This window comes from Camarhynchus parvulus, chromosome 1A (assembly GCF_901933205.1).
Source record: "Camarhynchus parvulus chromosome 1A, STF_HiC, whole genome shotgun sequence".
Classification (NCBI taxonomy): Eukaryota; Metazoa; Chordata; class Aves; order Passeriformes; family Thraupidae; genus Camarhynchus; species Camarhynchus parvulus.
This window is the reverse complement of record NC_044586.1, coordinates 60587825-60601431: the sequence shown is the minus strand read 5'-3', so window position 1 is coordinate 60601431 and position 13607 is coordinate 60587825. Positions and strand designations below refer to the sequence as shown.

Sequence of the window (13607 nt, the reverse complement as noted above, 5' to 3'; positions counted from 1 at the left end):
ATGTTGCCTGCTAAAGAATCAGAGGGGCTTTTGAACCAATCACTTTATTTACAGAACAGTTATTTTGTACATAGCTATTTACAAAGTGAAGAGGAACCAAATAAAATGGAACCTTTGCCTCTTCTGACTTACTCAAAGGCTTCCACAAGCATTATGTGGTTTTTTCCTTACAACAATCAAGTGAATAAGCAATTAGCTTCAGTCTTTAATGATGCAAAGAATTTCCTCCTGTGTCTGTAATGCCTTGAGGTCTGGCTTTGATATCCAGATACAGATACTCAACCAACTGACCTATGGATAGAAAAAGTGTCTTGATGGAAAAGTGGAAAAGTTCATTTTGAGGGAAAAGGATGAATTCATGTTAATAGCACTTACCTCAAAATGGCATTTAGCTCATCTGTAATATATTTCATGTTTGACTTTCTAAAAGGTCACAAAGGAGAATAAATGATGTCATTATTTATGGAGTGAGTAAAATTATCATTTTTAAAGATGAACTGCATTACTTTGTAATACATGTCATACTTTTTCCATGAAAGTAAAAATTTTTGTTGGCTTGTCCACTTGAAAAATGATTACTGAAAGCATTGTTTCCTGTTGGTATTTATAAAAGAAAACACTTTGTCATGTTCAGCTTTTTATTTAGATACATAAAAGGTATTACCATAAACAGATCTGAAAAAATAAATTAAGATAATTTTTGGAGGTCAACAGCAATCACGTATTTTAAGCACGCTGCTGGATATGAAGAAATAGAACTCCTTTTCTTTACTTATTCAAAATCAGTAAAGGTAATTAAAAAGACTGTTCACACATGTTTCTATTTCATACAGAAATGCACTTAAAATTTATTTTATTCAAAAAACTTTGGCACATTGCAGCAATTTATTTGTTGGAAAGCTACTCCAGTGAACCTAAATCTTACAAGATTTTTAAATAGTTCAGTAATATTTAAACATGAAAAAAACCACACATAAAAACCCAAAAAAACCTGTATTCCATAGGATATACCCCAGTTTTCAGCAAACTATAGAAGTTACCACTGAATGGAATTTCTGACTGATTTTAGAATGGGAATGAGCAATCTTCTCCTTCTATGCTTTGCTTGAATTACATGGTACAGCATTTCCACAGAGCTGCCAGGATCTGCTGTACACTCCAACAGCCAGACTCTCCTGTGATGTGTTTTCACAGATTTATTTTCACAGTGGGAGGTGAATAAAACAATAAACATGTGTACAGCAACCACTTACCCCACTTAGCAAAGGCCGTGCCTGGCTGTATCTGCTGCCTGCTGGATGTCACGGTGCATAAATCCCCTAATTGCACAGTGAAAGTCACATGTCTGTGACAGAAACAGCTCATGGAAGCCTTTTATGAGCTCTGGAGTTTGTCCAATGTTTTCTGTACTTTTCTAGCTGTGTTTTTTTGACTTTTGCAGCCTCCCATGGAAGGAGCATTAAATAAATGAAGTTAAGCACGAGCATGGGAAACTGTGCATGCAACAGAGAGCAAGCAAAGATCAGTTTGTCATGTTTCAAAGAGAATACATAAGAACTGGTGGTTTAGTTCAAAATGTATCTTGCAATAGTAGAGATTATTGCTACATAGATTTATTCTCTGCTTTCAGACTAACAGAATTCCTTTTCTTTCTCTTACAGAATAATGATATAATCTATTACAATGCAAAAGACGATCAGAATGATGTAAGTAATATGTTTCAATTAATTTCATTGCCTGTAATCTCAGAAAATTAGGTGAATGAAAACATTAATGAAACTCTAAGACTATCATTTAAAGATTGGGCAGAAGCAAAAAAAACCAAGAAACTTAAAAATGTCTTTAAAAGTTTCCTCAAGAGCCAGACAATATTTTATGTTTTAATTCTCAAAGTCTGTCTCCTTTCATACAGTTTGAATTACTGGTCAGGCAGAAAATGTGCTGGGACAATGAAGATCCTGACAGCAGTATAATTCACTTTTTGAAACGTAATAAAATCATAATTATAGGACAGGAGAATCAAAATGATAAATGTAAATAATTCAGTTCACTCAGAAGGAATCATTTTCTGGCCTTATTTTCCAAGATCATGTGGTGTTATTCTGTATTCTTTGTAATAAATCTTTTACATGAGGAGGAAAAGATGTGAAATGTTACTGAATAATTGTTTTCATTCACATTGTGATCATTTATGTGACTGTAATAAGATTTGGGAAAACTGAAAATCCAATCACAAGATTTAGACTAAATGTATGATACTTCAATTCCTGGTTTACTAAAACTCTTACTTTAAAAAGGTTGAAGTCTCCTATCTACCTTTAACTGTTAAAAAACTTTATGTGTTCTGGAGACAATATAAGCTATTCTCACCTTCACTGGAGATAATACAACTGCTTGTCTTCATTATAGATTTAATTTATAAGACCATAGAAAAATGTTGTAAATGTATTAATCAGAATTGCCAGCATGCTTCATTTGCACTTTTTAATCAAGTATACTTTAGAGATTGATGGCATCACTATTTAATGGATGCTTCTGCTGTAAGGCAATTAAAGAAGGTACATAGATCATGTCAAGCAGAACTATTTTATATGGTTATATGGAGTTATGAGTACTTCATTTCAGATACCACAAACTACTGTCCTGAGTTTTAAAGATTGCATGATTTAAGTAAAATTCATTAGAAGTAACCAAAATTTGAAATATATTATTCTGTTCTCATTAAATTCACTGAATAGCAGGTGATAATCGTCTCTGGAAACAGAATTACAAAGCTTAAATATTAGATTTTTAATCTCAGTATACCAGATAGTAATGGTAGATTGTGGTGTGAAGTAAAAACTGTGGTGTATCTGTTATGATTAAGTAGTACTGACAATAGTCTTCAGATTGCTACTTTTAGAACCAAAACACAAATCTGTTAGGCAAGGCAGGAAAGGAAATACTATTTCAGAGTTTAGTCTTTGTTTTTTTTTATTTTCTTCAGGACATTTATTTCCCTTCAATAAAAAAGTACACACACACACACACACATACACACACACACCAAAACAAGCAACGTTTGTTAGACCAGATATACTGCTTTATTTCTGTTTCAGTTTTATTTCTTTTTTATGTCTTTCTGAGCATTCATTAGAATGAAGTTTATAATAATGTTTATTGTTGAGAAGTGATCTGATAGTGATTTTTTAAGAAGACCTTCATCTAGATCTCAACTATGTATGTAAGCACCACAGATTCTTCCTTTCTCCTGGCTGAAAAAAATGCTTGAGACAGCTTTTTTCTTTATATATTTAGAAATTTCAATAAAATAATCTCTGAAGCACTGGTTAGTAAAACTGTATTTGCAATCCATTCCTTTCTGTGTCTAACAAATCCACACATTTTTCTCTTCCATGCTGTAAACCTTCATTTATTCACAGGAAATGATATTATATTTATCTTTGAGTACAATCAAGAATAATTAGTTACAGAAATTAATTTATTAAAATTAGACATCTAAACTAATCACTATGGGTATCTCTAGGGAACTGTTCAGTTTGTTTTGAAACAGATGTCTAAGGTTATCTGAACTGAATCATTTCTAGGTGTGTGTTTCTCTGTAAACAGGTCCCTGTAACAGATCCTTTTAGATCTTAACTTTTGGATGCTGAAGGATCAGAAGAAATCAATCTCACAGGTCTTGCCTGCCAGTTTTTATTTGTCTCCACTCATCCTTTGAATATTACAGCCTTTTCAGAAGAGCAGTCCTCTTATATTCTCTGTATGTTTCTGGTGTATGTTTATGTGCTTCAGGACAGTTTCCTTTCCTGCTTTCCATTTCCATACCACGTTCAGGAGACCCTTCTCTCATTTTTCATCTGCTGTCTATATTGGCCTTTTCCAATCTAATGACTGGGCTTGTTTGTACTCAAAAAAAAAATAATAAAGAAGCACATGAAGGCAAATAATTCTCTGGCCTTTGGATTTCTCAGTCTCTCAGATAAAACGATCAATTTGTAACCCTGTAGTCCATCAATCAGTAACAGGCCTTTTGTACTCTTGATCTTACAACAGCAATTATATTCTGCTTGCTTATTTCCCCTCCCCCCCAGTGCTCCATGTAATGTGTGAGCACTTGATGATAATTAATGAGTTTTATCCTCACAACAAGGTAGGAGGTATTATATTTCTATTTTTTATATCTTCTAGGATAATAATGGCCAAACTTGTAATTTCGTATAGGTCTCTCAGGTTTCCATTCACCGTCCTTTTCCCAAGAACCCTTTCAGTTTGATACATTGCAGCCTGTCTGTGCACTTTCATTTGCAGGTGTCAACAGCTTGTTCTAACTGGACAAATGCTGCAGTGCTTTCAATGGACAACTGGGTAGTCCCACATTAAGCTGCTCTTTCCCATTAGTTTTCATATTGCTTTGCCTGTTTTCTCATCTTGTCCTTTGTACCTCCACCTTATTGATAGTAATTTTGCTTCACTGCTCAATTCTTTCCTCTTCTTTATTTTGGTTTCCATTTTATTTCCAGTGATTCCATGTCTAGTTTATTCCTAAAACTATTTTTTTTGTTTCCTTGTATTCAAATAATCCACTACTCGACTGTACACTGTATTACTCAATTGCTTAATTTTCATCTATCCTGAGTTCCTTTCCTAATGTTTCTCTCATTTCCGCTTTGCATCTTGCTCCTTTTCCAAATTTTTTAGTATAATTTCTTGTCATAGTTTTATAAACTTGTTCCTGGATGAGCTACAACAGCCCAAGGAAATGATTTTTTCAATTATTTGATGGAAAGAACTAAGTAAAACAAATAAAGAAATGTCTCTAACATGAAACCAGCCACACACCATTGGAAGTCTCCAGTTTCTCTGTAATCCCTGGGCATTAATTGGGAGAAGCCAGTTGTGTCTCCTGGCAGGAGCTGTGTCCCTAGTTAGCACAAGTGATTTATTAGACTCTGCCTTCATGCAGTCTCACACTGGCTTGCAGTCATGGCTAACAGAGCTGTGCTCCCTGTGCAGTTATTGATCACATACTCAGTGATAGCAGCATCGTTTCTTTTCTTTTACTGGACTAACGTGGAGGCTCTAAAATTATGGGTCTCTTTGGACAGTAAATATCTGCACAAAGTATGAATTCAGAATGTGACTAGGAGTCAATATGTGGGTTTCACTAGAGGGAAAAATCCAGAGCATTCCTATGGTTGATTTTAAAACAAATACATTTTTTATTACTTTATAATAAAGAAGGAAGAAATATTTTAAACAATAAGCTATCTATGCCATATGGTTTAGGAATTTTCCTAATTCAGTGATGCCTTGTTATTTTGGAATAATTTGTGAAACATTAGCTCTCTTTGAGCTTAAACTGCAGCATAAATACAGCTATCGAGTTAGGGCTTTATGGCTTTAAAAATACTGATAAAAAAATTACATCTACATCAAATTGAAAATGATTGTAAAAGTATGAAAAGGTAATTGGTTTTGAATGTAAATTCTTCAGAAAAATCCTGGTGTGTTTTAACAAACATTTTAGAAAGCAAAATAATTTCCACCCCTCAACTCTTCTTTTTTTTTTTTTTTTTTTAAATATGAAGTGAAGAATAAATATTGGGCAGAAGTAAGCAGAGACCAGAATGGTTATCTAAAAGGCATGCTCCTTGTGGGTCTGCTTCTTCCCAAGAAGACACTTAGAGATTTAAAAGGCATTGACAGTCGCTTTGGAAGTTTATTGAATCTCTACTTAGAGTCAAGTCTTTGCTTTTCTACTGCTTTATGGTATCAAGGTTGAAAAATCTGCTTGTATGTGCACCTATGATTAAGTTAGTAAAAAGAAGTCTATTAATGAAATATCCCAGGTTTACTTGTAAACAAGTCTGAATCTACTGTGGATTTGATCAGAGAAATGCTGGGTCTTTGTTGTTTTGTTTTTTTCTTCCCTCCAGCCAAAAGCATTGAAAATGGCAGAATAATTTAATTCATGCAAGTATGATATTTTGTGGATTTTATAGCTGGACATCAGAAAATAAAAGTGTCCTCTGTACACCAGTGTTTCGGAGCTCTGTTGGGTCAGGTGGAGCCCTTGAGGGGGAGATGAATAAGATCAGCTTGGAAGAGGATCTGGAGCTGAGGCAGGGCAGATGGGGGACTCCAGTGGTCCAGTCTCATAGGTGACAGGTATAAAAATACTTCCAGAGACTGAAAGGGTGATGCCAGATTTCTGCAAGTCCAGAAAAGTGAGATTGAAAAGTGAGACTGATTGTAATGACTGGCCCTGACACTACAGAGAAAGCTGGGGCAGGGACTGCTTTTGCATGTCATCCAATTGATATAGATTTTCTCTGGCTTTTCAAGGTTTTTAAACCTGATTCTGATAAGATAAAACCTTTATAAAGCTCCCTTTTGTCTGCATATGTAAGAGTAGTTCTGTCTCTGTGCTTTCTCTGCGTCTGGATGCCAGCATGCAAATAACCAAATCAATATACTACCACCTGGCTTTAGCTAAAGGTGGACTTCAAAGCATCAGGTTTTTTCTGAGCTAAAGCTACTAACTTTACAGTATTTCACAGACAGTGAAGGATAGGCTTTTTCAAAAAGAAATTTGTGTCAAATCATTTAGGATGAAGTTAAGTGCTGAGCTGTAGAGGATCTGGTTTCCTTTTGCAATAGGGCAGCCCAGCAAGAGTAACCAGCTGACTTCCTCATCCCCCTTAGGTCTTATTCCCTCTGCTTCCATTGCATGACAACCAATATGTTTTGACATTACTGCCACATCTATGATGTGCTGTATTTCTTTTCATCTTCTCTTTGTCCTTTACTGCTTTGATACTGAAGAAATTGTTAATATTAGTCATAAAGAATTTCTGCTATTCTCATTTACGATGAGTAAATGGGCAAAGTCTATGTCATAGAGATTAGAAAATCAAGTTAGATAACACTACCAATAACTGTGATTTGCACACCCCTGCAAGGAGGTGCCAACAAGTAGGTGTTGTACACACAGCATATCTCTTTAGAGCTTATTTTTATGATTGCTGTTCTTCATGTGTCTAAGTTGCACCTACTTTTAGATTTAATTTCTTCTCTGTCTGAACCTACCAAGGTTTTTTACCAGCCCATATTAATGGATATTTATACATATTTACATACCTAGTTCTTATATTTTCTGTTTGTCATATCTCTTGATGGTATGTGGTGGAATGAGGCATGTGAAAATGTCACTGGAAAACATAATTTACTGCTTGTTCTAGACAAAATTTTGTACATTCTTGGAGAATGATGATACTAAAATGGGCTAGTGACTAAATCTGTAAATAGACTGAAATATTTATTGGGTGGAGTTTGATGGAGATACTTTGAATTTGAATTTTTTGAGAACTTGGGCTGCATCTGTGCCACCAGGTACTCTGATTCTTACAAATATGGCATGGATTCTCTTGAGTTTTTGTTTGCTCTGGTTCCTCATTGTGATGTAGTGGGTATTATCTGCACAGACAAATGCCTTATCCTAGTCTTCTTCTTTTTTTTTTTTTTTTTTTTTTTTAACATAGACAGAGGACACATTTTGACAGGGTAGTTTGCTACTTTGCTCTTAAACTGACCTGGACCATGAGAAGGAAAGAAATCTGTGCTAGTGTAAATTGTATCTTTCATAATGAAAGACTGACAGAGTAGGACTGGTGGTGGACCAGTGTAAGTAACTTTTTGATAACTTTAGAGAAGTTTCATTAGAAGAAAAATTTCTAATCTGTAGTAAATGTCATATTTTTTAGCTATATTTTAATTTTAATTATATATATAATCTCGAAAATGAACCTATAGCTTTTGATACTAGAATGTATTGCTTGGAATTAATACTTAAAGTCTGTGATAAACCTAACATTTTATGAAATGAGGACAGAAAATTTGATATATTCATCCAGACTACTTTCTCATTCTATTTTGAGAAAGAACTTCCTAATTGTCGTACTTTTTTGGTTGCTGAGAATATTCCAAACCTCTTTCCTGTTCTTTTCAAAAATGCAACAAATTCATAGATTTTATAACTTAGTGTATTCTAGATAGAAGATACTTTGGTACATATGTTGAAATAGTTTAATTTGAATGAACATGTTTTAAAATGAACTTCCATGATAAGGTAGATCCATATTTTATATTTTTTTTAATGTGTTTAATTTACTTGTACTGCAGAATGTTGCTTCTTGTGCATTGTGGTGTATAATAAAATAGTATTTATGGCCAAAATACACACTCCTTTCTGTAGTGAAGGTTCTGTTATAGAAATGAATTCTGTTACAAGACAATGCACAGGATTTTATCTTTCATATTTGGGAAGAAGTGAGTAAGCAGGAAAACCATATTTTTATGTTTTTATCTTTCATCTATTGTTCATCATTCTTTATATACAAGAGGACTTCCTAATATTAGTAATTTCATGGTATTTTGGCCTCCAGATTTTCTTGGAAAATTTGAATGTTCTTGTTGAACTCATTTCTCTCTCACATCAGGAATCCTGTGTTATCTGACAGAGTGATTTGGATGCCATTCTTTGGAAATATTGGAACTGATAGTGAGGATATGATTGACTTTGTCTGCTTTAGTACCAGCACTTTTTTTGCATTGTTCAAAGGGGAATGTGTTCCTTTTACCAAGTATCACCGGGAAATATTCAGGTCTTTCCATTTCAAGGTCTTACAGGTAAGCCTGAGTACAGCCCACAGGGGGAAAAAAGGCATTCCTTTGAGCTTCCTTTTGCAATTATAGTGATCTATTGTCACAGGAAGCAGAGATTCTTACTTTTATTTTATTATTTTCTTTTTTTTTTCTATTATTATGATGAAAAAAGTAGGTGTCAGGTTTATATTCCTTTATTCAAACTTTTGCAAGTCTTCCCTTCTCCCAGATGAACATATGTTCAAGCTTGAAATGAAAAATACATGATAATGAAATAAATGACTGCCCCAAAGCTATCTCCTACCTATCTGTGAAACAGAGTTATGAAATAATAATGGCAAGAGTGATAACTGTAGTTGCCAGTGTCCTAAAAAGATGAGACTCTTCTTAATGTGGAGAGTCCTACCTTGAAGGCAAATTTGCACAAAAGAGCCGTGCTTTAAGTCTCCCCATGGAGGCTGAGTTTATGCCACATCAAAGATCAGAATTCAGCCCTAAAGCTGGTGATTCATCAGTTTAATGGAAGATTTCTTGCTTCAGGATATTTCCTACTGATATCAAATGCACGAGTGATAACAATTGCAGTGAATGCAGTGTAATTGTTTATTGGTAAATAAAAGCAGGACCAAAAGCTGAACTTGTCACAGGATGTTTATAGCATTTGAGGCAGTGATTTTCAGCAATCACTTTGTTGCCAGATCCCAGAGTTGTATGAGTGTTCTGATGTGTTGCTTTGGAATGCGTGGGTCACATAGACACTTTTAAGTTGTACAAAACAAAACAAATGAGTCAGTCTGATGTTTTCATATGATTGATCAAAGGTGGAGGTAGGGTTTGAAAATTCCAAGTTAGATCAAAAATCCTGGAAAGGACCACTTACAATATTTTAATATTCAAATGGAGTTCTCTGTGGTGATGTGGTGTGTAGTGTAGCGTAGGTGATGAAATGCAGGTCCTGTCCCTGCCCTGCCCCTGACTGCAAACAGGAGCATTTCTGAACCAGCTGATAAATCTGTAAAGGGCCAGATCACATTCCCTGGCCCTTCTACATAGTCATGCTCAACATGTTCTGTCCCTTTTGAGTTTTGGAGGATAGGTAGGGGAAAAAAACCAAAAAGATCCAGGTGGGGGGAAAAAACCAGTCCTTCAGTCTGGAATCTCCTTCCAGATTGAAGGAGACAATCATATCTATTATCATCCACAGAGTTGAAATCTTCCAGAGTTTTTAGTGTTGATGTGTAAACCAGGGCATTAAAGGAATTATTGTAGCTCTTTTTATGGTGTGTATTGAAAATAAATTTTAATCCAATGGGAAATCACATTGCCCAGACCTAAAAACTTTGGAATTCAAACTTCAGCTGACCTTTTACATAAGTATTTTAATTTCCTGGCATTTTAAAAAGCTCTTTCAAAATCTACAGATTGACCTGTGTCTTCTTCCTGTTGGTTGCATTTTTTTTTTCTTTGTTATTTTGTTGGCTTTCCTCTGATGTGATTCTTTACTTGGACAGATTATCTTTCTTACACTCCCCTTAGTTTCGGTGAATGATATTCTTCTGCATTATTGCACTGTTAGGATTTCACCGTGCTAGCATTTTTAAAGGTCATATAAATAGTCTTATGACTATAGTTTAATATATATATATTAGTCTAATAGTGTTATGGCATTTTACTTAAACTGTGATATGGTGTTTAGTCGGCAGGGAAAGTCTGTGGTCCACAGGTCAGTGCATGGTTTAGTGTTACCTACAGCCTTTGTCTACCTAGATACAGCTGTCATTTAATTAGTGAAAAGCTGCATTAAATTTTTGTGACCATGAATTAGCCTGTGATGTTTCTATGGTGTTTTAAGCCCCATTAGTGCAGAAAAAAAATAGATTAGGAGGCCTCCTGGAGGTGATGTAGTCCAACCTTCTTCTCAAAGCAGGTTTGTGCTGTTATTTATGTTGTTATTGACACAGAAGAAGGTACAAATTAAGAAGAAGGAGCAATAACAAATTGGTATGCTGCAGGATGTACAAAATTTAGACCTAGCCAGTATGACTGAAGATAAGAATGAACTGTGAAGCAGGATCAGGTGATGGCTTAGCAAAACATGGCAAAGACAACTGCATCAGATGAAAAAATCTAATTAATTAAGTGTGCACATTCAGTTGGTATTATAACTAATTCCCAAGGAAGCATTAAGATGATTTAACAGTTCTTGTTCTCCAGGGATATGAACTTTAATCAGATGTGGGGATAGTAGAAGGTAGACAGGGTAATTTATTCCAATAAGAGAAGAACAGTTCCTAGTTTGAAATTTAATTGGGTGATATATGAAAAATCTAAATCCTCTGGAGTGCATTTTGGTCTTGAAATTTAGATGACTAAGTATTTTACAGGACTTTTGTCAACAATGGATATTTTTATTTTATTTTATTTTATTTTATTTTATTTTATTTTATTTTATTTTATTTTATTTTATTACATTTATTGGAGTACACTCATGGGATATGGAAGATCAGTGAAGGAGGCTATGGAATTTAAAGGATTTTGTTTGTTTGTTTGTTTGTTTGTTTATTAATTAACTGGGTTTTTCTGAACTCTTAGCAGCATTTCAATCAGTTAAAGGGAGATTTGCTTTTCTTCTGGTATGATCTTATATTCCCACAGTTGTGTAATGATATTATCTTATCTAGTGAAGCCACAGTCAGTGCTGAAGTAGGCAGATCCGTGCAGCACCTGATTATTTAAGGGCAGGCAGGAAGATCACTTTTGGTGAACACCTTGGTCACAAAGCCCTGAGTTTTCCAGACCATCATCCCATGTGGAAGAGGACCAGGGTGGGATGTTCACATGGGATTACACATCATGATCCCCAGTCTCATGACCAGGGTATATAACCCAGGAGGGATAGGGAGATGTTGCCTGAACCTTCAGGAATGGAAGGGATGGAATTGGGGACCACTGAGGCTAATCAGACATACGTGTGTCCATGGGAGAAGCTGAGATGGATCCAGGGCTGCTGATGTCATTGTGAGGCAGCTCTCCATCATCCCTGAAACACTCTGGGGATTGGAGAGGTTTTCAGTGACCTCGGGGTGGGGAATTCACATTTATCTTTAGGAAGATAAATGCGTCTTACATTTCTTATGTGCTTAAATATTTAAATACACATTTCATTTTACCTGTCATTGTAGCTCAAGAGAAAATAGGACAGGACAGAAATGAATTTTTTGCATACTGATATTACTGCAGCAGACTCTGTGTAGATTTGTAGTGAAGGTCACATGCAATCTGTAATAACTAAAAAAGAAATTTTCATCAATTCCTTTATTACTATATTTTAATCTTAAAGGGTTTTTTTTAGTTTATTGAAAAATGATACCTTATAAATGTTCCTTTTTGTCAGAAATTAAGAAAATTATAGAAGTATATAATTACCTGAATTATGGTATTTAAGGCACCCTCATAGATGCAATGTCAACTCTTTTAAACGGAAGAAGACTTCCAGAAGCTTGGATTTCTATTTTGAAAATCTTTCCACCTGAAGAAAATGGGAAACCCCAGATGTTTTAATCTGTTTCTCTAGATTATTATTCATTTAAAAGTTACAATATTTTCACAGGATCATAAAATAGTTTTGATTGGAAGGAGCTTTTAAAGTTCATCTGCTCCAAACCCATGCAATAAGCAGGGACATCATCAACTAGATCAGGTTGCTCAGAGACCAAATCAACCCAACCTTGAATGTTTCCGTAGAATGGAATTCCTGAATGTTTCCCTTGAATGTTTCCATAGATGGAGGCATCTACCACTTCGCTGGGCAACCTCTCCCAGTGTTTTCCCACCCTCATCTCTCAATACTTCTTCCTCATATCATGTCTGAATCTACCCTCTTTTTTGTTATAAACTATTACCCTTTGTCTTGTATCAAGAGATAAAAAAATTAAAAAAAGTCTGTTCCCAAATTTTCAGGTCTTTACATTTGATCAATTAATTTCATCCAGGATTCATTAATTCATGAAACCAAAGTCATGAGGCATCAAATTTTGTGAATAAGTCAAAATACAAATAAAAGAAAACACGATTATGTTTGAGATATATAATAATGTTGTGCCTATCTAAAAGTTCTCATCAGAAGCTGTGAACCATAAAGGTCAGATAAATGAATGTATAATCTCCCTTACATGGTTTTGCACAATCTAAAAATATCATACTAAAAAAAAAATCTACTGAATGCAGTAGACAGGGACAAGCCTGTAAGTAGCTGTATAGAAATTATCATAGAAAAAGATAGCTGCATTAAAAAATTAGCCTAAGAGGCAAATAAATACTTTTAAATTATTTTGACTTTGTATTTGGTACGTACTGACATTACTCAGTTGGCAGAATGCTGGAAATTAAATTACTTCTATAAGAAAAATTATCTTTGTTTTAAATATCAACACTCAATCCAGAGTTCCATTTGTTTTGTCATTGACTTGTAGTAATCAACTGATCCATTAGAAGCATATGGAAACATTGAAAACACTGAAAGCAGCTCTTATCTGTATTACCTTGAGAATGGCACACTGACAAATGCAAATATAAATTATTTCCTTACTAAATTCCCTCCTAGTTGCCTATTTGAAGCTACCCAGACCCTACTTATATTTGAAAAAAATTCTTATGTTTATATATGTGAATATGTGTATGCATATATTCTTTCGTTTAACACCTCCCTGTTGTATGACAAGAAAATATTTTGGTTCTTTTGAGCCAACTGTTTTCTTGTTTTATTTGTAAGTCTTTTAATTGTTTGGTCCCTAAGAGTAGGCAGAAGGATGTCACTTAAAATCATCATGTTGCAAAGGGAAGACCAGAGTCCCTCACTGACACAGAGTGAAAACAAAATAAACTCTTCACAGTTCCATCACAGCCACCTGAATGCTCTCAGAAATCTTCCCACAGCTGGA

The 13607-nt window shown here is 34.7% G+C and overlaps 1 protein-coding gene across 7 annotated transcripts in view; it reads left to right on the top strand.

Moving 5' to 3' along the window:
• The window catches only part of CACNA2D1 (calcium voltage-gated channel auxiliary subunit alpha2delta 1), a 368348-nt gene that overhangs the window by 196375 nt on the left and 158366 nt on the right, over positions 1 to 13607 (top strand). For all 7 annotated transcript variants that reach the window (XM_030960743.1, XM_030960744.1, XM_030960742.1 and 4 more), the window contains exon 5: positions 1662 to 1706. In XM_030960743.1, coding sequence (XP_030816603.1) covers positions 1662 to 1706 — 45 coding nt within the window. The remainder of the gene's footprint in view (positions 1 to 1661; positions 1707 to 13607) is intronic.